Source organism: Adiantum capillus-veneris, chromosome 17 (assembly GCF_014529385.1).
Source record: "Adiantum capillus-veneris isolate H3 chromosome 17, ASM1452938v2, whole genome shotgun sequence".
In the NCBI taxonomy this organism is placed as follows: domain Eukaryota; kingdom Viridiplantae; phylum Streptophyta; class Polypodiopsida; order Polypodiales; family Pteridaceae; genus Adiantum; species Adiantum capillus-veneris.
In genome coordinates, this window is record NC_140947.1 from 51218911 (window position 1) to 51243148 (window position 24238).

At 46.7% G+C, this 24238-nt stretch overlaps 1 protein-coding gene and 1 pseudogene across 2 annotated transcripts in view; both read right to left on the reverse strand.

The window, feature by feature from the left end:
• LOC147437233 (alpha/beta-Hydrolases superfamily protein) overlaps nt 1-23646 on the reverse strand; it is a 56987-nt gene extending 33341 nt beyond the window's left edge. Inside the window, exons 1-4 of one of the 2 annotated variants that reach the window (XM_086486816.1) lie at nt 23462-23642; nt 12523-12615; nt 12255-12393; nt 11433-11603 (exon numbers count right to left, since the gene is read on the reverse strand). In XM_086486816.1, coding sequence (XP_086342942.1) covers nt 11433-11603; nt 12255-12393; nt 12523-12615; nt 23462-23579 — 521 coding nt within the window. In that variant the 5' untranslated portion in view covers nt 23580-23642. Of the gene's footprint in view, nt 1-11432; nt 11604-12254; nt 12394-12522; nt 12616-23461 lie in introns of both variants that reach the window. The other variant, XM_086486817.1, reaches the window with a different exon arrangement.
• LOC147437234 (uncharacterized) lies at nt 10081-10848 on the reverse strand (annotated as a pseudogene).
• Nucleotides 23647-24238: the final 592 nt, after the last annotated feature.

Here is a 24238-nt window from a genome sequence, read left to right on the forward strand (position 1 = left end):
CAAACCAACCTGCTCTGACACCAAAAATCTGCTCATCGCCTCCGCATAGAACAGAAAGAGAAAGGGGGCAAGAGGACAACCCTGTCTGACCGATCGTCTGAGCAATAAGCGCTCACCTCCACCTCCTGCCAAAAGCACCTGACTGTGAGCCTGTCTGTACAAAGCTGACACCCCTCTGATCCAAGCATCTGAGAAGCGCATCCTGCGAAGCGTGCCCTCTAGAAAGTCCCAGTCAACTCTGTCGTATGCCTTCTCAAAATCGAGAAGAAGAATCACAAGGTCCTCCCCACAGAGATGTGCCAAGGCAGAAGCCTCCCAGAAAGTGAAGATGTTGTCAAGGATACTGCGTTCCTTGACAAAACCTGCCAGAGTCCCATGTATAAGGCTCCCCAAAAGTGGCTGAATCCTCAAACTCAGAGCCTTGGCAAGAATTTTGTAGGCTGAGTTGAGGATGGTGATGGGGCACCACTGTCGAATCTCATCCAAGGAGCCACCCTCCTTTGGGATGAGGTAAATCAGGCCCTCACTCATGCTATCCGGCATCACTCCTGTGTGTAGAATGTACTGAAAGGCACTACACAGATCTGGGCCAAGCAAGTCCGAGTACTCCAAGAAAAAGCTAGGAGTCAGCCCATCCTCACCTGGACAGCTACCACGCGGGAGGGCCCTAAGAGCCGTGTGCAGCTCCTCAAGCTGAAGAGGTATCTCTAGCCTCTGGCGCATCTCCTCAGTCACAAGACAAGGCATCTGCGCCCAAACCTGCTCCCTGCATGCATCCTGTCGCTCTGACTGGGACTCAGCCGACAATAGCTCACGGTAAAAGTCAGTAGCCACTGCACGCATATCCTCAGGCTCACAAACAACTAACCCATCGGGTCTCCTCAGCTGATTGACCTTGGCATGCGAGTGCCAAGGTCCCACTGCCTCAAAAAAGGCACCTATCACTCTGTCACCCACCTGAGTCCACTGAGATGCCTGTCGATGAAAGGCAAACACATGGCGCCTCTCCTCTGTGCAAGCAAGCTCCTGTCGAGCCTGCTGTAACTGCTCCTCCAACCAGGGACTGTCTGGATGCTGCTCCTGCATCCTCTGTAGTGAAGCAATGCCTCGTCTGAGACGCTGCTGCTCCTCTCTCGCTGCAGCCCGTCGAGCCAGAGACTCCTGGAGAAAAAAGTGGCTAAGCTGAGCTAGGCCTAAGGCCACTTTGTCTGCAGGTAGAGCCTGGCTGTCCATGCCCTCTGTCCAGAGAGCCTCTACCCTCTCTCTGAGTGCTGAGTCCAACAAGACCCGCTCTGGGATGCGAAGCATCGTGCTCCCACTCCTCTGCCTATCTGCCACTGTGAGGATCACTGGTGCATGCTCCGAGAAGGATGTCCTTGCCAAGATGCCCACTGATCCCCCCAAGTCACTGAAGTGGTCACTAGTGTAGAAGCGATCTATCAGCGATAGATTCACTCCTCCCACTCTGCGGTCCGATCTAGAGAAGGCAAGACTCTCTGGAGGCCTCACAAAGCCAGAATGCTGCCATGTATCCGAGACCCTCAGAGTCATACACAACCTCTCCCAAGCTGCTAACTCGACTCCATGCACAATAGCATGGCTGCCTCCGATCCTGTCAGAAGGGTCCTCCAACATGTTGAAGTCCCCTCCTACACACCAATGGTCAATCTGTGGCAAAGACTCAACAATCTGTGACCAAAACTCTACACGAGCACTCGCCACATTGGGCGCATAGATGTTTAGGAAGCCCACAACGCCACCCTGAACCTGCAAAGTATTCCATTGAGCCCTGCCTGGCACAATAATCCCTCTGCCCACAATGGCCTGCTGCAATGAGTCCGCAATAGTCATACATACCCTACCCTGGATGCCTCCAGGTCCAAAAGCAGCTGACCAAAACGTATCATAACATCCACGCAAAATCTGACCACATCGCCGAATGCGGCTCTCAGACAAATGGTGCTCCTGAAGCATAAGGAGATCAATCTCTCCTCCCACAAGGCAACGCTGAAGCTCCTGACGCAATCGGCCCCGCTGTCGCTGAAACTAGGGCCCACCTAATCCCTGCACGTTCCACGAGACGATCCTCATGGGGAGCGAGAGAGAATAGATGTTGCCGCAGCAGCAAGACAGGCTATCTTCGAGGCAAGCTTGGATGGGGAGTAATCCGCATCCGAGCGTCCTCTAGATAGGCGAGCCTGTAGTGAGTGCCTGGCCCAAGCCCAAGCAGAGCGAGCCGTGCGTAAAGCAACCTCCTCTGACCAGGAGTCCTCATGAATGTATACATAGCAAGGCAAACACTGCGTATCAGCAAAAAAGTACACCACAATGTGCCTACATCCTGCTGAGTCTGGGGATGTCACCGCAAACTTGGCCTCTGGCCACAAAGTCTGCAGCAAATCTGTAACTCTTAAGTTCTCCCATGTGGTGAGAGAACTCGAGAATCTGTGTATGCAACCATCCCACCACTGAGTCGAGGGACCACTCTGTCTCGGTCCTACCACAGAGGGGAAAGGAGAAACCAACTGCTGAGTCCAAGGCCTCCGTCCCCCTAGCGGCGAGGAACAGAGCGTGGACCCTGAAGCAAGCTGCCTCGTGGTCTGCTGCGGAATCGCCGAGAAAGCGAGTGAATCCGTAGTCGAAGAAATCCCAGCGACGTCGGAGGTCAATGCTCGTCAGACCACAAGGGATAGCTGCAAGGGAAGATGTCTGAATCTACAGAGGGGGCCGCAAGAATGGCTGACCCTCTCTCGCTAGGCGACTCGTGGCAAAGGCGCTGCCAAGAGATCTCCTAGCCGCCGGCGAGGGACCAGTCTCCTGAGTCGACAGTGGTACTGAAGCAGGAGGAGGGGGAGAAGGAGCAGAGGGGGGCGGAGGAGAAGAGAAGCGGGGTGGGGCGATAGAGACAGGGGGGCGAGGTGGGGAGTGGGCAGGAGCAGAGGGCAGGGGAGGGGATGAGGAGGAAGAGGGGAAATCTGGAGGTGGGGTGGCTGGCGAGGGTGAAGCGGAAGTGGAGGCTGGCATAGGGGGCTCCTCCTGCTCAAGAGGACCAAAGCGGTTCCCCGTGGGAACCCACTGCTGCTGAGTAGGCACCTGAGGGCCACTTTGAGTGCCAGGCTGTCGCTGTGGCCCCTGGTGTCGACGGCCACGGACCTGCTGCCACCCCTCCTCCGCTGGAGCCCCAGGCTCGGAGGGTGGCTCAGAATCTCTACGCTGTGCCGTTGGCTGTGGCTACGGCCCAGCCTTGGCAGGCTGGGGCTGAGGCTGAGGTGCAGGTCGAGGCCTCCTCCGTGGACAGGCCTTCACTAGGTGGCCCATCTGTCTGCAAATGAAGCATTGGTTCAGGAGACCCGAGTACTCCACACTCTGTCTAAACCAACCCCCACTCACCCGAGGCAGAAGGATGACCTTCGGGAGCGTGTGGGTGTCTCTGACCAAAACTCGAACTGAAGGGATGCCAGCCGCCTTGGCAGCTACTGAAGCTGCCGTACGAGGTGTCTCCAGGACAATCCCGATGGCGGAGCCAATCCTGGAGAGAAGTGGAAGGTACTCCCTCCGTAAACCAGGAAAGCAGACTGAGATGGGGATGTCTGCCTCCTCTACTAGCACATCCGAAGTCGGGTCGAAACCATGTCGCCACTGTCAAAAGTGGGCGCGTGATGCTCGGATGGCCAGCGGACTCATAGCTATGACCTTGGAGGCCATCTCGAAAGTCTCGAACTCGATCTGGTAGTACCCCCGTCCGAGGATCTGGACATCCAAAATCTTGCCCACCTCAGCGAGAAGGCGGGCCTGGAGAAGGTCTCGCAGCTCTCCTCTGCTAGGACGGGTGCCGAGAACCTTGCAGATGACAGAAGTCGCCTGGAAGCGCCCTACCTCTGCGGCAAGGCTCGCTTGCTCTGTCGGCGAAAGAGCAAGTCGAATGGTGGGCTCAGCGGGGTCGGGCGAGGGGGCTTCAGGCGAGTCCCTCTGTGGCGGAGCTGGAGCCTCCATCTGTGTCTACTACTGAGTCGAAGAAGCAGACGGTGAAGAAAAACTGCAACCGAGTACTTCGAACACTTGTCCGAAGAAAAAATGTTGCAAAGCAGGGTGCAGAAAACCTTCAGGGACAATGAGGAACGGGGGGGGGGGGATGGAGGGAAGGATAAAGAGGCGAGCGAGGGTACAAAGGCTGCGGGCGGGGGGGGTGCGGCCGGGGGGGGGGCGCAGGAGGAAGAAAACAGCCAAGGAATGGGGGGGGGGGGGGGGGGGGGGGGGGGGGCGGGCGGGCTAGGGGGCAGCTAGGGGTGAGGGCCGCGGGCAGCAGGGGGCAGTGGTGGCGGGCTGGGCTGGGTGAGGGAAACAGCGCGAGGGCGAGAGGGGGCAGGGGGAGGCAGCGCGAGGGCGAGGGGGAGTAGCGTGGGGGGGGCTGGGGGCAGCGCGAGGGCGAGAGAGAGAGGGGGGGTGAGGGGCAACGATGGCACAAGGAGGGGGGAGCGTGCAGCAGCAGCGAGCAGTCCCAATCGAGAGAGACTCTTCTTATTGTCCTTCTTGGACTTGACCCGCCAACTGGGGTATTGTTATGCAAGACTGACAAAGCAGTTTGTATACAGGGTAGTGTCTCAGTCAAGCTCCATTTCTTTTGGCAGAATTCAGGAAATGTACATTGTTGTGGGTTTTGGTTGTTGCTTTCGGTGAAGCATGTACATAGCTGTGGTTAGTATCTTATTTGCAAGGTTTTCTCAACAGTAGACTCCAAAAGTTTCTCGCCAATAGGTTTTGTTTGCAAAAGGGGTTTTCTTTTAATTTATGTTTGACTCACTGTGCGTCTTTAAGCGTCGGAAAACGATGGATTCCACGTCGGAGGCAGCTTCTAAGATAAAGGCATGCTTGTATGAGGACTTTGAGGAGGCTCGACAGACATGGAATGGTCAGGCCCCTGCTCTTGAGGTGCGCATTCCGGTTTAGGATCTTATGGACCCAGTTGCGCAGTACGCTATGATGCAGTTATTCTGTTTTTCCCGGGGAAAATGCCTACTGCGCAAGATGTCGGCCAATGGGTCGATTTTCTCCTTAAGCGTCAAGCTGTCCGTGGTGTCTACTTTGGGGCGCGTGGATTTTATGAAGCTTTGCTCGCAGATATAGAAGCTCGAAATCTTTTGCTTGAGATGTCTCCCCTCTTTTTTAATACACAGATGACACATGTTCTCCCATGGGCACTCACTAAAGACTACCAGAGCCTTATTCGTCACAAATGCCCGGTGTGGGTGGAAATTGTTGATTTCCCTCGCACGTGGAGACATCTCCTGCCGTTGTTGGCTGCGCAGCTCGGGAAGGTTATCTGTCCTCCAAAATTGGATGCGAATACCAACAGGTTTTGTATTCTTTGGGACACGGATAAGATTACCCCTGATGGTATTATGGTTGACTCAGGTGATCCATGGGTGGGCAAGCGCCCTTTTAAACTTAAATGGGGAAAATTTGCGAATTCTTGTTTTCGATGCGGCAAATTTGGTCATATGCAATCCGAATGTCCAGAGCCGGTCTTGCAACCCCCTCCCTCTGCTGTTCCTTTGTCCACCTCTCTCCCTACTGGCAAACCCACAAGTGATGCCAAGCAAAGTGGAGTTTCTACTGCTAAAGTGGCTTCGACTGTGGATAAAGGGAAGGGCAAGGTACAACAAGTTACTGATCTTGGGACTGGGACTGCTGTTAAAGGCAAAAAAGTTGGCCCTGCTGATGTCAATACATGGGTGGTGCAGAAAAAAGCATTGAAGATTCGCACGCCACTTTCTGCTCGTAATTACGTTCCTTCTATTAATGCTAACAAGAATGCATCGTTTAAGCAACTTCCATGCAATGACAATCGCACGCTGATTGATGCATGGAATAAAGCGATGCACGCAGTTATCGGATCATTATCCTCTTTTGCTATCGTTGTCTTTTGGACAGTCTTTTTGTGATCGGCCTCTTCACAGGAAAACGTTTGTTGCATGTTAATAATGCCTATCTTACTCATGAAGCTTTTCGTCACATGGTTGCCGATATTATTCCCCCGCTGTTGGCTCAAATGCATATTGATTTGGATGCTGCTTGGTATCGTTTTGTCATGAGAGTACAAACTGTGATTTCTGACTATGGTAGGCAGCATATGCAGCGTATTCAGGAGACTGTCGGTGATGCGAAACAGGTTAGTCAACGATTACATCAGCTGGCTGATTTTCGCCCATTGTCTGGCTCTGAGATGACGGAGTTATGTGAAGCTCAAGTGTGTATTCAGCAAAATGATAAGAGGAAGCTTGCTAAGTGGCAAACGCGTGCCCGACAACAGGCCTTTATGGATAAAGGTTGTGCTTCGAAGAAATTTTTTAAGCAGTTGCATCATTCGAGAGTCTCGCAATCGATTAAATGTGTTATGCTTCCCTCGGGTGCTTGGACTTCTTCGAAGCGAAAATTGGCTGAGGTTATGGTTTCACATTACCGTACGGTGTTTGCTGCCCCATCTCAGCCTTCTTCGGCAGCTTGTCGAGTGCGTGAATTGTTGCTTTCTTATGTTCGTCCGATCCTGTCTTCGCAGGAGGCACAATGCCTTGAAGATCCTTTCTCTGTCGCCGAATTGCATGGTGCCTTGCTTGCATTGGGCCAGTGGAGATCTCCTGGTTGGGACAGACTTACTGTGGAATTTTTCCTCTCGTTTTGGGATGACCTTAAACAACCCCTGATCTTCATGATAAATGTGGCACGGGAAAAACAGGATCTGCCAATTTCATGGAAAGAGGGCTTACTTAAGTTGTTGCCCAAGCAAGTGCTTTGCGAGCAGTTCTCTCATTGGCGGCCCATAACTTTGATGCTGGTGATATACAAGATTTTGGCTAAAATGTTGATCCATCGCATCAAGGACCATTTGTTTACAGGGCTTCATCAGGCTCAGTATGGTTTCATTCCTCATCGTCAAATCATGGACAATTTGGCCAATCTTATGATTGGCATGGAATATGCTAAGTATACGCAGCAAGATGTGCTCGTCATGCAAGTTGATATTGAAAAGGCCTTTGACACTGTGCATTGGGACTTCATTGCTGCCACAATGAGATGTCTAGGATTTGGTCCTAAGTTGGCAAATGTGGTTTATTTCTTGTATGATTGTAGTACGTCTTCGGGCATCCTGGACGGGGAATTGACAGAATCGTGGCCGCTTGGTTGTTCGGTTAGGCAAGGTTGCCCTATTAGTGCTTTGCTGTATGCAATTGCTTCTCATCCTTTGTTGATGTATCTTGATCACTTGACCTCTGCGCAGCGTCTTCATGGTTTGCAGCTACCTTCGGGTCATACTTTTATTGGGCAGGCCTATGCAGATGACTCGCTATTTATGCCCCGCAATCAACAAAATGATGTTCAAGAGATTATGAACGCTTTGGAATTGTTTGCGCTTGCGGCTGGTCTAAAAGTCAATTTCCGTAAATCAAAGCTTCTGCTGCTTCGTTCTTGTGTTTGGCATGCTCTGTTGTGGCCAGGAGAGATTGTTCTTCCAAATGTAATCACTAGGCATTTGGGTTATCCAATTGGATGGAATGTTACTCACACGAAGAAAGTGGATTGGGTTATGAATCGCCTGAATGTTAAACTGCATTACTGGAATCTTTATACCTAGCCGCTACATGTTCGCCTACGAATTGTTCAGAGTATCCTTGTGACATATGTTCAGTTCTTTTTTCCATTGTTGCATTGGCCCCGTCATTGTCTTGACTCTCTCATGTCGGCCATTTTGTCTCATTTGTGGCGAACGCGTGCTCACAAAAAAGGGTTGCGCTTGATATCGATGGCAAAACTATGTACACCAAAGCGCTTTGGTGGTTTGAATATATTGGACCTGCGTAGGCATGTCATTGCTAGGAAGGCTATGCTTTTGCCTACACTTGTGCAACAATCTCAGTCTTGGACTCTTATGTTTGCACACTTGACTCAGCATGTGGTTACATCTTCATTTGGTCACTGGCAATCATCCATGTGGGAGGCAGTATTTGGTAAGATGGATGCTCGTATTCCTGGATGCCCTCTTTCTTCCACCTTGCTTTCTGCATGGAAACAGGTTACGATTTATCTTTCCTGGAATGCTCGGAGGGAAGGAAACTCGCTTCGTGCAGAGAGTCTTCATTGGAGTCGGGCTTTTTCTCTTACTTTGGTTGACCGCTCGCCTCGCCAGACGTATTTCCTCTCCTGCCGTGGCATTCGAGTGGTTGAGGATGTGGTGGATGCAGATGGTTTCACTTTCGAGTTTCCATTTGCCGCTCACCGCTTTGGATTGGGCATGCACTATCGCCAGATTTGGAGAGAATTACAGCAAATGTTGTCAGGTTTCTTGCCGGTTTCACCTTTGGCTGATGGTGATCGCATATCTGACTGGAAGCTTGGGGAAATGCCATTTCGAGATATTTCTGTTGGCCGGGCATATGCTCTTCTGCTGCCTCGTCCTTGGATTGCTGATCATTGCAACGCTATTTGGCACATGCATAAATCAGATATTTGGTGGCGCAGGATTATATCTGCACTATGGGAAAGTCGTTCGCCGTTGAAAGAGCGTTTGTTTCTTTGGCGGTGTTTACTTGGTGTGCTCCCAGTGGGTACCTTTCTTAGGATGCGCCGTATCCGTTCTTCATCATGTGTCCGTTGCTTATCTGCCAATGTGGATGTTTGTCACCTCTTGTGGGATTGCTGTGTCACTCGAGAATTCCTTCGTCGGGTTTCTGCGTGTATGCGGCTACGTTTTCCCATGACGGTCTTCCATAAGCGGTTTTGGATTTTCGGTATCTTCTCGCCGGCGTTGCAGTGCTTTGTAGCCTTCTTCATGTGGGTCAGGTTTTGGGCATACTGGAGCCTGTGGCAGCATCGTAATGGCTATATGTTCCATCGCATTCATACGGATCCACTACCTTTCTTCAAGATTTCCCTTCGGCAATCTTTGAGGTTTGCCTTGGAAGTTGGTGATATCACAGCAGAGATACATCAGCTTTCTTATGAATGTTTTTAGCTATTCTATACCTCCGAACACTATTGTGTTCCTTTCCTTGTACATCTTTTTGGTGGGTTTTCCTCTCTTTGAGATTTCCCACAGATAGCTAAATCAAATTGATTTACAAAAAAAAAAGTGAGAGAGAGAGAGAGAGAGAGAGAGAGAGAGAGATGAAATAAAATGAACTGTTATATTAAGCGTCTTCAAAACAGCAAAATGACCTATGAGACCAAAAGTTACATCCCAATGGAATCTGATACTCTGTCTAGGAAATTATGAAAATAGAAAATGAACACAAAATCTAACATCTAGGTCTACCATACATCGATGGGTAGGTGGGAGGGGTAACACAATAAACATGGTCAACAAGGTAGGGGAGATGAGTGCTAGAGACTATCATATACATCAGTACATCAATACACGGAAGAAGTGGGCGAATAGGGCTAGAGGCTCGAGGTGTACAACAGCTCATCTTAAGAGATCAAGCATTGGTCTCTGTCGTAGGGTGTCAATACCCTCCATGTTGAGAAGCCTAATAGGCCATGCTCGATGTCGATCGATGATGATCCTGATCATCCTATGTATGCATCTCCAGTGGTGTGAGGATCCTCCTAGCTTGGGGCATTTGGCTTGTGCTAGCTGGACAGCTCTATCAAGTGATGTCCCTTTTCTAGCAGGTAGTGTCTCCTCTCTATCGTGCTATTGCTAAGCGGGGGCTGTAAAGAAATCCATGATCTTTCTCTGTGTAGAACATCACTTAGTGGGGTGTCCACCTTTGAGGAGAGTGTCTCTGAATTTGCGTCTCTCTAAAAGATACAACCCAGACATCTTTGGTCACAGTAATCCATGACCCTAGCCAATGCTCCATAGAGAGAGAGACAGAGAGAGAAAGAAAGAAAGAAAGAAAAAGATCTATTAACGTCCACGGAAGGCCGAAATTGACCTTTGGGACAAAGATATTTCATTGCATTCCACTTCGGGTGTCGATAAAAGGCAAATCAAAATAAAAAATAAGGGGGTGATAGTATGTTCTTCGAGACTCTGAGAGTTTACGATGGGATTCATTATATGGGGATGAAATAGTTATAAATCTAAGTAGGATGTGGATTCACCCATTTCAGGAGTGGGGTGTGGAATTTTCCGATGACTGCTTTCCCAGCTCTATATACTGCCCATTTGCCATTTTTCTTTGCTTCTTTGACTTTGGCCAACTCTGCTAGCCTATTCTTAAGCTGCAGTGGGCTTAGTTCATCAGCTATCCATACATTTGTCCCTTGGAGGGACCTTGTTTGCTTCATGACTGCTATTTTCTCAGATTTGCCCCAATATGAGACCTTTGCCTATTGTGTGTCTTTGACTATGATGAAAGTGGGTTCCCCTCAGGCCCCGAAAGGTAAGACTTTGCTCAGCTGTGCTTAAAGAACATCTGTTTCTAATACATAATCATCTTCAACATCTGGGGCAATGTTTTCCCTATCCCAACCTAAGGGAAGCCCACCTATTCTAACTTGATTCTGTATGCCCTCGACCCTTTCCATTTCATTGATTACTCACATGACCTCTTTAGCAAAATGTGCTGAGTTTGATAAATTTGCCTTTAACACATGATTTGTCATTTCTTTTTGTAATGTCTCTTTCATGGGGGCCTCTCTTGCTTATTATATTTGTGTCTTCATGGTCAGCATTTGTGTTTGCAACTCACTTATCTGTTCATCCTTCTTGATAATTTCCTTCTTCATGGCTGCCATTTCTGCTTGAAGTTTCTTCAACTCTTGCAGGAGATATGACTCCCATGCCGATGGCTTGGCTGATGGTATAGACTGTGTTAAGGCTGTGGTGAAAGTCTTCTTCTTCTCCATCTTCTCCTTCTGCTGCTATCTGGAGTAAGGGGAGGCTGTCATGAAGTGTCCCCCTAAGTGGGTTCCCTCTACCCCCTTAGAACAGCCGCCCTACTGCTGTGGCCTGGAAAGCAGCCGGCGGGAGAATAGTAGATTGGATGCAGGAGGGGGAGCGCAAGCGCGCAGGCCGGAAGGGTTGTGCAAAGAGAAGAAGAAGAATAAGAAGAGAGTTTAATGTCGTAGGAAACTATCCCAAGAGACCTTAAAGATCTAGCCGACGAGGAGTTGAGAGAGAGAGAGAGAGAGAGGTCCATGATCTCAATGTATGCCTTTCAAGGTTTTTCCCATATTTCTTGTATATGGAGTTATGGTCAATTTTTATGTGATGCAAAGGGTCACAAGCCCCACTTTTAAAGAGAGAGAGAGAGAGAGAGAGAGAGAGAAAATTTTGCTTCAAAGATGAAAAGAACGCCTCATATTCCTGTGACATCTCACAATCTCCCAGATTATCGGAGGATATGCTTAGACACCATCAGTTCTGATAAGATAAAAATAGACACAAAGAAGTGGCTCAGGAAGGACTGGCCTTAAGTGTTGAAAATCACCTGTTGCCTACTAACACGGCCTTGCTACGGACAATATCTTTGATAAAATCTGCCACCTGATCTTTCCAAAGATTGGCATCGTAATCAATCAATGCCTTCTCGCTCCATCCAAAACCTAAGAGATCGACAGCATAGACGCTGAATTTTTTGGCAAGTTCAGGAATGTTGTACCTGTTTCATATTACACCACAACTCATTCAAATCAAGTACTGAATACCAAGTTGACTTAATGATCAATGGATATTTTCAATAGTTTCTCTTAATCAAATGTTTCAGACCATCGTCTTGATGGAACCAATATTCTTAGATATTTTCATATTCTTTGTCAGTACACTGAAGACACTACAAATAGTTTATATACAAAAATTTCCAGAGGTCTGACCTAGAACTAGTAATACTCACAGAACAATCCTTTTGTTGGTGAATTGGCTGCCTGCCCAATACTTTGGCAGAACGACAAGTTGAATTAAATGTGGTTATAGCTCATAAGAAAATGCTTAAAATGCATTGTTAGCATTGTTATGATACCTCTACCTTCGCAGCTAAGAATCTGAGAGCATTTTATGAAACTACTGACAAGAAAAACAAAGAAAACAACTCACAGCCACCGTTGAAGCCTCCACTAGAATCTGCAATCTGAATAATACCTACCTTACTGTGCAAACTAAAGAGATAATCATATTTCAATGAATATTCTTTCTTCTTTGTGTGTGTGATACTCTCTTGGAAAACCAAGGCCAAGGTATCTAGGGCCCACCCAATTCATGGTTGCAATCGGAAACTACCCAAATCGCTGAATAACTAGAGGCAGAAGATAATTACCTCCAATGAAATGCAGATGCTCCAAAACCATGGACTAGTACAATAGGAGGCCCTTCTCCCTGCACCACGTAATGCACTTTATGATTTCTCCAGTCCCAGTAATTGTAACCTTCTGGCTTGTAAGGAAGTTTTTCCATCCCTTATCACAATCATAAGCATCTTGCATGAGCATACCAAAGCTCTACCATTTCAAAAGCTGATAAAAATAGTTATCGTGGAAACAATTTACAAATCACACAAATGCTACACTATAAGAATCTAAAGATACCTTTGACAGGTGCATCTAGAGCAGATAAGGAAGCAGATTCCACCATGCTAGCAATTAAAATTCTACTAAAAAGTGCTCTTCTCTGGATTAAATCTGCAACAGGAGAAAATAAAAGCCTTAACCAAAGTAGAAGACAGTAGTGGTGATGATCATGCACTCGTAACCTTCCAAACACACCTATAATGAAAAAAATATGAACAAAATGGCAATAGCAGCAGAAGAATCTGGAAGCTTTATCCATCATAGAAGATGCAAATTCATCTATAAATCATGCCAAAGTAACTGAAGAGAACCACCACCGGAAACTTCTGTAAAGAGCTTCAATCACATGACTTAGTGGATGGTAGCCTTCTTGGGCAAAACAAGATCCTCATAGTAGTTTGCGGGCAAAGAAATATCCGTTTAAATCTCTAATTTGGGCCTCACGATGATAGAAAACTAGGACACAAAGACAAGGGGGAGAAACCTCTCAAAACAGAGTTGAAAGTGCCCTTGCATCACGCCCAGAGCAAGAGATAAGACTCCGAGAACTGAGAGTGAAACTTGCTGTTGATCTTCCTGTCTGGATCACGTCCCGAGAGAGTATCACCCCACCCTCAAAGCGAATCGGGAACAAACATCCACCAGAAAAGTACACACATCAATACTCAGATTGCAGCTAATATGGCAAGATCAAGGTCAAAAGACCCTGCTCCCAAGCTCTACAAGAGAAGAACAAGTTTTCTTTGTAGTCGGCCATCTTCGTGCCCAATTCTTGTGTAGGGTCTACCCATGTCCTCTTAGTGTCCAACTATATAAGATACTGACGGATGATTTTATTAATCTCCGTTCGTGTAATTGCCAGTGATGGAGCCTCAAGAGAGTATAGGGAAGGGGGGTAATCTTTCCATACTGAACCCGTGTCTCTGAAACCACGAGGACAGTTGCGCATACCAGCATGATGTATCCCCTTTCATTGCTAATTGTCGAGAGGATTCGAGGGCCAGTCTAGTATATCGGCAACTATTTGTATCCCACAAACCATGTATAAAGGACACTGATCTGGTAAGAGATTCAATTTCTATCGGAGGGGCCGCTAGTTCCGCTCGGGTAATCGCGTGTGGTACGGAGGCCTTGGCTCTAATCATTCGGGAAATCATAGATACCAAAGGTCTCTCCATTGACTTCCAATTATCCTGATCCACAGATGGTCCCCAAATCTGGACCCCATAAAGCATAGCCGAAGCCACCACAGTATCAAAGAGCCAAAGTTTTGTTCGTGGTTCCTGAAACTGCACTTGTGAACACATCCTCTCCAACCCTCCAAAGGCCGCAGAGGCTCTGGATAATCTAGCATCCGCTGCTTTCTTAAGAATAAACTTCGGTCCTGCAAATACCACACCAAGGTATGTGTATGCATCTGTGTACTCTACTGTATCCTGGCCATATGCAAATGTAGGTGCCGATCTCCTAACCCACTGCGGTGTGGTGTTAAACACCATAACTTTGGTTTTACCCAAGTTTACCGACAGTCCACTGTCCTCCGCGACTTTATGTAATGCATCTAGTTGCCTCTGCATTCCATCTGGTGATTCTGCTATCAATACAATATCATCTGCATACAACAAAGGGATCCATGACCCTGCAAGTTGAGCACCTCTGTCATCCTCTCTATCAATGTAATCTGATACCTCATCTATGTACATACCAAATAAAGTAGGGGATAGTGGGCATCCCTCCTTTACTCCAACGGTGGAATGAACAATGTCGGAATCCCCTTCTGGAGTACGTACACAACCAGTTACTGACCCGTATAAGGCCATGATCCCCCAAATATTCTCTTTGGGGACCCCTAACTCTTGCATCCTGCTCATCAATCTGGCCCTTGGTACTGTATCAAAAGCTTTCCGAAAATCCACAAAGCAACAATACATCCTTCTCCCGCTTGCTCTTCCTTCCTCAATAATGGCTTTGAGCGTAAGGATATGATCTAAAGTGGAATAACCCCTCCTGAATCCAGCTTGTCCTGTAGCCCTTATGCCCTCATTCTCTGCCTATCTACTCAATTTTTGTTCAAGAATGGATGCGTACAGTCGGGTCAATGTGTGACCTACCATAATGGTACGGTAGTTCCTGGGTATCATAGGATCTCTTGACTTGAAAATAGGTACGATAGTAGATAATTTCCAAGATTCAGGTAATCCTTCACACATGACCCGATTAAACAAACGAGCAAGGACTTTTGAAAGTAGATCCCTGGCATGGATCAGATGTTCTGCTACTAAACCATCATGATCATATGCTCTTCTTGTCTTCATCTTATCAATGGCTTTTTTCACCATTTCCGAAGTAAAGAAAGTACTAGTAGCAGGGCATGGCTCTAGCGGTTCTGGTAATGGAGGCTGTCCAGATACCATATATAATGATGTTACATATTGACCCCAGATCTCAGGAGAAGTAATCGTCGGAGGCGGTGAGTGCTCGTGAAATAAGCTCCAAGCCTCATGTGAGTCCTGACTCAAGAAGAGCTGATATAAATCCTTCTCCAGTTTGGCTAAAAATGCCCTTTTCTTGCAACGTACTATACGCCGAAGAGCAATCCGAGACTGCTTATATGTGATGATCCCAAGTGTAAGCTCTTTCTGGACCTGGGTTCTCGTCTCTCTGCATTCCTCGTCATACCAACTGTTTTGAGGCATGTTCCCAGATCCTCTCTTCTGATCAGGTGGAGTATGTGGGTATGCCTCTTGTGCTGCTCCATGTAGTATCTCTGTTAACTGAGAAGTAATCTCCTCTACAGTATATACTGGCTCGGCTGCCCACATCCTATTATAGATCTTTTCCACATAGACTGAATCAGTTTCTGGCGTGAAAGTATATCTTGTGTGTGTCTTCTTTCTTTGTACTTGAGAGACATTGTATTGGAAGGAGATTGATAAGGTCAAGAGAGCATGATCCACTGCAATCCCAACCGGTCTGGGTCCCACGTTAAAGTCCTTGATGCTAGAAATAAAGCTTGGTGAAGTCATGACATAATCCACTGTACTGGCCCCATGCCTGTGCGGGAAGCATGTGAATCCCCCAGATAAAGGGAAATTCTCTAGACCATTAAGTATGGCCAAACCATGTATAGTTGCCATCTCCATGAGATGTCTCCCATATTCAGTGTGTTCTTTATCCTGTGAGTTTCTAGTAAGCCCCCTCTGTGATAAATCCACTTCTTTGAGCATTTCCTTAGAAGTATCATAGAATATTGCTTGAGAGTTGGCCGTTCTGGCATTAAAGTCTCCTAAGAGAACGATGCCCCCATCCCTAGAGAACTTCCATATGTCATTATTCAATATGGAGAAAGGGGACTGTCCTTTAGGTGAGGAGTAGACTGATGTACTTGGAGGGAAGTAGCATAGTCTCTTCTGATTGTCCATGAATTTGTGGATGAAATGAAGACGAGAACTTGGCGAAGTGCCCATGTTCTCAAACAATCCTCTCCAAAACAAACTTGTCATGAGAGGATCACAATCACTAACAATTGATTGTGGCATACCATGGTACTTAAACACATTGTACATGAACAACCGTGCTATCTGATCAGACTTTATCTTCTTCCCGATAGGAATGAAGTGGGCCTCTTTACTGAACCTGCAGATTATTGTCCATATACCATCATTCCCTGTCGGCATTCTTGAAAGATCAAAGATAAAATCCATAGCAATGCTTTCCCATGGCTTATCCGGAATCAGCAGTGGTTGTAATAACCCTGGTGCCTTTTGCCTGTCAAATTTGACCTTTTGGCAAATCACTCATGCTGGCACAAAGGCATCCACATCTCTCCTCAAAGTAGGCCAATAAAAGAATGTCTCTACCGCTTTCACTGTCGCATCAATCCCACGATGCCCTGCATACGTGTCACGTGCAGATTCAACCCTATGTGTACGTGGACAAGCTACTTCATGACAGGGGTTCAATTAGCCTAGCTTAGGAAGTGTTCTGGCACTTTTGTGAGTCTGTTTGCAGACCGTGCATGTCCAAACACTTAGAGTAGATGCATATCCTCTAGTTGCACATAGCATGATCATCAACAATACCATCAGATTCCATCAGGAGCATTTTTACAATGCACAGACCTATTTTTCCTATTTAAGCCATTTTTCACTTATTATTAATAAGTGACTTTGTTGGGAAACTGGGTAGGGCAATTCTCGCAAGATAATATATAAGAAACCTAGCGCTAGCACTTTTTGGTAGAAGAGGCAGCAGCCTAGCAGGGACCAAGTGTCCAAGAGAGCACCTTCTTAGCAAGACTTCCCGGCGGAACACCTAGCGTTTTCAGCCATCAGAATCAGCCTGGCATTTTCACCAAGTGCAGATCAGCCCCAGTGTTTTGCCACTTGCAGATCAGCCTGGCGACAGCAGAACCCCAAGCGTTTTTGCAGTAGATCACAAATCAGCCTTGCCGTTAGCAGAACCATAGCAACAGGCCTACCGTTTTTGCAATTGCAGATCACCTAGCGTTTTGCAGTTTCTTGGCGACAGATTCAGCGACAGATTCAGCCTTTGCATCAGCGTTTTCAGATCTCAGCATTACGACTCCGCACCGCAGCCCCTAAACCTTGCAGGTCTCACCTTCCCGCAGAGCATATCCTCGCCGCACGGTCAGATTAGCCTACGTTTGCAGATTCAGCCCGCTATTCGCAGATTTGAGCATCTGCATTTTCAGTGCATCGTCGTCGCGTCGTCATCATCGCCGTCGTCACCGACATAGAGTCAATTCAACAGATATAAGATTTGCAGATTTCAACTCTTAGCGTTTTCAGATTTTAGCCCATCTGATTGTCATCCTCATCGTCGTCGACATTGTCAGCAAGTCTATTGCATTGTAGAGATTTGTGCAATCAAGAGTAGACCACTCTCGCCATAGAGAGTGGGGCCTTTGGAGGAGGGTTTGACAACTTTTCTGGTGTCGTATTCTTCTCTCTCTCTATCTCTCAGTCTCAGCACCTTCATTCACAGTGTTAACCACTTTGTTTGTGTTCATTGCACTCTCTCACTAAAGGAACGGAAGGCTCTCCCTTCCGTCAGTAAAAGGAAACCTTGAGCTCAATTCGGAGCACTCATCTTGAGCAAAGTTCAACATTCACTTCCGCTGCACCTTACATTGGTATTAGAGCTTTGGCAGTGTTCTGTATCACTCAAGGAAAGAACCACATAATTTTTTTTGCTTGTTGCGGTCGCACGTAACCCAAGTCCACTTGGGCGTGTCGATTCCTAATCGTGTTTTGAAGAGTGACAGGAAACCCAAGAAAGAAGGGCTTGTTGAGCCTCCCCTTGTTTCTCTTTTTACTCATTGAGAGCAGACCGTGCACTTAGCGGCCGGCCAATCGACGTGAGGTGGAAAAAAGCAAGTTTGGTGTGAGCATAAGGCCGCCAAGGGGTGCACCCGCGGGAAAGAGAAGAGCTCGGGTAAGAGAAGATCCTTCTCTAACATAGATTGCAAGCGAACAAAGAATCCAAGAACCCAAGTTCCTTGTGAACTTAAGAACCCAAGACTTCAGTGTATGGTCATCACCCAAAGCGGAATGGATACTTCGCATGGAGGTGATGAGCATGGAAGTGGCGAAGAAGAATTTTCCCCACCAGGAGGTTTTCCCGACCCTCCCCCTTCCCCATCTACGCCAAGGATTGCACCAAATCCTATGGAGGCTTTGGTCAAGATGATAATAGATATGAAGTTACAACAAGAAGCGCGACGTGTTGCCTTGGAGCGTGAGTGCGAAGCAAGAATAGCAGAAAGAAAGACAAAATTTGATCGTGACCACAAAGAAAGAATGGCAGCCATAGAGCGTGAGCACGAGCAAGCACGCTTAGCGGCTGAAGAAAGAAAAGCAGAATTGGATCGCGAGCGGTTAGAGCGTGAAGTGCAGAGAGACCAACGTATGCAACAGTTGGTTCTACTTTTTTTTAATGTGAAGGCGCAGATTGAAAAGAATCGGGAGAAGGAGACTCTTTTCTTCTCCAAAGCACGACACACATGATTTGCATGATAATGATGTGATTATTCACAAGCATGATGATTTGTAGGATAAAGCTCTGATTATTGACATGCATGATGATTTGCAGGATAAAGATGTGATTGTTCACAAAGATGATGGTTTAGTGGCTACTTTGTCTAGTGAAGCTAACCTCATTGTAGATTCAATCAATCACGAAGAACCGATCTTGGCTCTCGAGTCGAGGTCCCAAGAACCCCCACAGGAAGTATTATGTGTGCACATGATTAGTCAGCACGCATTGTTCGAGTGTTTCATTCGTGACGGTTTCCTGTATTTTAATCACCGTCTTTATGTATTCCCTTTCCACAGGCATGCCATATTGTACGTTGAACATGATTTACACATGAATGAGCACGGATGTATGCAGATTACTCATGAAGAGATGAAATGTTTGCATTCAAGGAATTCACATTCCATGTCTCTTCCTTGGCATGATCTAACAGACTTGGACACTCCAAGTCGAGAATCTACCACGACAACACAAATAAACACTTCAAAACAGTTCACAGTTCATAATTGATTCGACACTGGCCTGGCGGAGTTCCGTGCCTAAAGATATTGGCCCCAAAGACTGGCGCCCCTTTCTGTATTTCTTTTTATATTAATCTATGTTCAAAGTACAAGAGTGCGGGCAGGCGCTCACACTCTGACTCTGTGTCCAGATGCTCTGAGTTATGAGGCCCTGCCTGCTTATTTAAAGAGTACAAGGGATGCCAAAAGCAGAGCCCCAAAAGCTGAAAATCAAAAGCCTAAACATAAAGCAAAGGCTCTTTCTCTCTCTTGCTTGTAAAGTAAAGGAAGCTCCAAAAGCTGAAAATAAATAGCTTTTAACAATAAAGCAGAAGAGCTCTCTCTCTCTCTCTCTCTCTCTCTCTCTCTCTCTCTCTCTCTCTCTCTCTCTCTCTCCAATATGTGTAGCGGAAAAGCAAAAACTGCCGCAGCTTTTAGCTTCCGCAAATTCTGCCGCAAAACGCGGGCTCCCAAGGTACCCAGACATTGTAACAGATTCACCACTTTTGTATCAGTTTGGTCTCATAGGTCATTCTGGCCTTTTGAAGACGTTAATATAACATTTCATTTCATTTCATATCTCTCTCTCTCTCTCTCTCTCTCTCTCTCTCTCTCTCTCTCTCTCTCTCTCTCTCTCTCTCTCTCTCTCTCTCTCCAAGTTCAGTTATTTGCAGATTTTGTTCGTGTGTTGCTATTGATTTCTCGCTTGAAGTGCCCAAGCCTGTAAAAATGGACATCTCTGATGCGTCATGGGATGGGTGACATTGAGCATCGCAATAAAGTTGTTCCTTAGGTTCGGTGAGAAAGGACTAGGTGATGGGTATCCTTGATAACGAGAGCATCAAAAAGGGAATAATCCCTAGTCTAGAGATATTCAGAGTAAGCTTTGAGGAAATGCAGTTTCTTTCTGAAAAAGCGAGTTGCTTTTCGAGAAAGCACATGCTTTCCCGTAAAAGAGTCTATGTTAACATTGCACCTGTGCATGAGATTGCATCTAGGGACGCTTGGGTTGTGAGTCTGTAAGCATGGCTTTCAGCTTTTAAGTTTTTGTGTACAATTTGGCAGGTTCAAACCATTTCAAAAGTATCTAGCCACCCACATAATAAGTGGGCAGCCTCTAATAAAGATATCAAGAATAGTGGGGTCCCCCCTCTTCCTTGCTTTTTCTAGCAGTAGGCGACCTCTCCCTTTTGCTGGCGTGAGAAAGAAAGCAGAATCCCTCCCCCTCTCTCTCTAGGCGCCCCTCACCTTCCACTATTCCTACAAAGCCGGAAAAAGCTCCACTATTGTTGCCGGCTGCCAGTAGCAATAAAAAGGCACCCCTCTCTCCCACTCTGGGATCAGTTGGAGCAAGAAGAGCTAGGCCCCAGCCCTCAGCCCTGCAGTTGCAGATTTGCAGGGGGAAACCTGGCACCCAAGACATCTGCATGCTGCTGCAGATTTCAGCCGCTCAGATGATGACGCCAACAACCTCTACGGCTGTCCCAAGTGCTCTGGATGTCGCCAGGACCAAGTAGACGAGTTTCATCGTGAAGAAGTACCTTCGGATATTGTTTCCAGCGTGACAAGCTGCTGTTTTCTCTGTTTACAGCCCAGAAGCGTAGTAGACAGGGCTGATTTACAAGAAGGAACCCAAGAACACACCTCTTCTGTGTGTAGGATTGGCAGAAAGGGTTCTCTACATAAAGATTGGCAAAAAGGGTTCTCTACATAAAGATCTCTTCTAGGGAGTTGTTTTCCGAGAATCGAGTTGCACTCCATTTTCAAGTCTTCGCAGGTGATGCTTTTCATGTTTCGATCTATGAGTGTTTGTTTGCAGGTGCACTTCCTCTTCACGAGGAAATAGGAGTAGAGGAAGGCATGAGCCTCTGCAAGAGAAAAGTGCTCTGTGGAAACAGAGCCAGATCAGTCCAAGGGTTTTGCACCCCGAGTTTGGGATTAGATCCATAGAATCTCATAGTTACCGGGGAACGCCCCCGTTCCGGCGTTCCGGGGGGCAGTTCCCTTCCCGAACGTTCCGGAACGTCCCGGAATGTCTGACGTTCCGGGTGGCCAATGCAAACCGGAACGGCCGTTCCGGAACGTTCCAAAACGCCCCCGGACCGTTCCGGAATGCCCCTGGAATGGCCAACAGCTACAAACAAATTTGGCAAAAATTGAAAAAATTGAAGTAAATGTTTGGGCTTCTTTTGAAAGTGTGCAAGGCCTCAAGGACTCATAAAATGCACCCCCCTCCCCCTTTCTCTTCACAAGCTAATCCTCAGGGCTCAAGCTCTCTCCCTCTCACTCTCAAGATCTCTCCCTCTCAAGACTCACTCTCTCAAGGCTCAAGGCTTCAAGCCTTCAAGCTCTCTTCCTCTCCCTCCCACTCTCTCAAATCTCTCCCTCTCCATCTCTCTCTCTCTCTCTCTCTCTCTCTCTCTCTCTCTCTCTCTCTCTCTCTCATCATCTAGTCATAGCAAGGTTGAATGGTCTTCAAAACGAGTTTTTTGTGAGTATTAGAGTCAAAGCACTCTAATACTCCTTGTATTTAAACACAAGGAGCTAAAAATTGCACTATTTGGGTGTTTTTTATACCTCCCGTTCCGCAACGTTCCCGTTCCGGACCCCTAGCCGTTCCCCCGTTCCGCGGGGATCCCGTTGCCGTTCCCGTTCCGCGTTCCAGGTAACTATGCCATAGATCTGGAGGTGGTAGACTCTCAAGTTGGGACCAAAGAGTTGAGATTCCCAAGGAAGGACTTTGCGTCCAGGATAGCAAAGTTGATGCTAAGGTTTCTACAGAAGGGAACTCTTGAAATAGCGTCAGAAAAGAGTTGTAGGGATGCCATCCCCCGAGTCTGGAAGGTGAGTTCCAGAGGTGAGAACCTTGGTTCTCAAGGATTTTGAGTAAGGAATGGAGGTTCCTAGAAATAGGGTTTTACCCTAAGAATAGGAAGCCGAAGCTTCCAAGTACCATTGAGTCTGATCTAGAACGGATGTGGTAGTACGCTCAGTTCAAGTGCTTGTATAAAGACTTCTCCCCATTAATAAAGATACTCTTTACGGGGGGGGGGGACCAGCCCATCTTCTGGTCCCTAGTACTATGTTCTTTCTCCCGATATCAATTGGCTTAAGTATTAAGCGATAAATTCTATTTATCAAAGTATATTTGATGTTCTGATGCGCTCCCGTTTGTGACAATTTCACGGTCCTTTCACTTTTGTGAGCTCCTACAAGAGGTTTTTACAAAAAATGCTTTATATCACTCAAATACATACTGGACATTGTGGTTTTCGGTATATCGCCTGAGGTGGGCAGTGCTTTGGGCAGATTTGTGTAGGCTTATTACAAGCTAGATAGCTACTTTTCACTTTCTAATTAGAGTACCTTTATCCCTAGATGTATCCTGTGGTTTGTTTTGGGATTTTTCCCCATGACCTCATTGTATATCTTTTAGGGTCTTTTCCATATCTGTTATATATGAACCTATGGTCGATTTTATATAGCGCAAAGGGTTAAAACGAGGAGGGTCTTCCACCTCTTGTATCTCATTAAAATTGTAAATGTTAGGAAATATGAGAGGCCGGACAACATGAATTGGCCTTGTTTTCAATAGGTTGCATATAGGCATACTTGGATTACCCCTTCTGATGTAGTTTGATTTATCTTGGGGAATGTGCCCTCAAAATGTTTTCAATAGGAAAATTTCTCTGGTTTTTTATTGACAATTATTGTCCATGAGAGAGAAACTTCAGAGAGAGGATATTTCAGTGATACCTTGTATGTTTGGACTCTGGATGTAATTTTCAGATAGCTAGCTCATTTCAGCCTTTAGTTTTAGGCTTACTTTTCTGTTTCAGTTAAATGAGAGATTTTTTTTCATTGTATGTATTGGTATGGTCTCAAAGGCCACGTTTTAGAGACGCTAATATACTCTTTCTTTCTATCTTTCTGCTCCAATTCTGCAGCACACCATATGCTTTGATGGCCACAAACATTCGTTCACATTTCCGGCAACTTGTGTATACACATATAGGCCACCCATAGATTGACTGAAGAAGGATGTTATGTTGTTTAGGAAAACACAGAAAAAAACCATAATGATCAGCGTGATGAGCTATGACCGTAGCAGAATCTCAAAGTACATCCATGATCAAAAACCAGCAGCTCTGAGCCGTATTCAAGCATGTACGTGTGCATGGATGCAACTACATGCGTGGAAGCAAGCAAAGAAGTGAAAATCAAGCCTCTTTGTGTGTGTGTGTGTGTGTGTGTGTGTGTGTGTGTGTGTGTGTGTGCGCGCACGCGCACGTATGCACCAGAGCAATCAGTGTGCATGCATTTGTGTGTGTGTGTGTGTGTGTGTGTGTGTGTGTGTGTGTGTGTTCAAGTGCAAAGGAGCGGCTCGGGTGCGTGCGTACCTGCTGAGAAGAAAGCCGATGAGCGAAGACGAAGTTGAGGGTGAAGGTGACGCCGAGAGAAGGAGAAGGGAAGTGGCGTATGGGAGCCATGGAGCTGGTGCAGCTCCAAACTCATCATCCTGCGCAGCAAATTGTGACAAGTGGCCTAGCTGTTTAAACCCAGAGGACGGGGCCAGGCTTCCTCCACGTTAGCTATCTACTCTGCCTGTTCTTTTTGGTTTGGATTGTGATTGTCCCCTAACGCCTCGTTCACACATTGCAATGGTCTCAACAAAAATTAGACAAAACAAACTGGCTCTCTAAGGGATGGTTCGGATTGCACCAAGGCAGGGGCTCGACAAGGGAGGGCCTTGTGTATTGTTTAAAAATTACTTGCTCCTTTTTTGTGCAAATTTTGTTGGTTCTTGCAGCACTTGCGCCAATTTACCAATTTAAACAACATACCTTAGATGCAAATTTACCGATTTAAACAACATACCTTAGATGCAAATTTGCCGATTTAGGCACCACAACCCATGTGCAAATTTGTTGGTTTAGGTAGCATTAATACATATTTGTCAGTTTAGACAGCACAACCTCAGTGCAAAAATGCCAATTTAGGCAACAAGCCCTTTTGGTGTCGATTCTCCAAGTCAAGCAACACCAATTACAAAATCATACTACAATTGATGGCCACCACTGCTATTGGTGTAATTTTGTTAACTTAGATATATGATGGAATGGATTTGGATTATATTGATATGGATTTGGATATGGCTTATGATCATGACATTTATG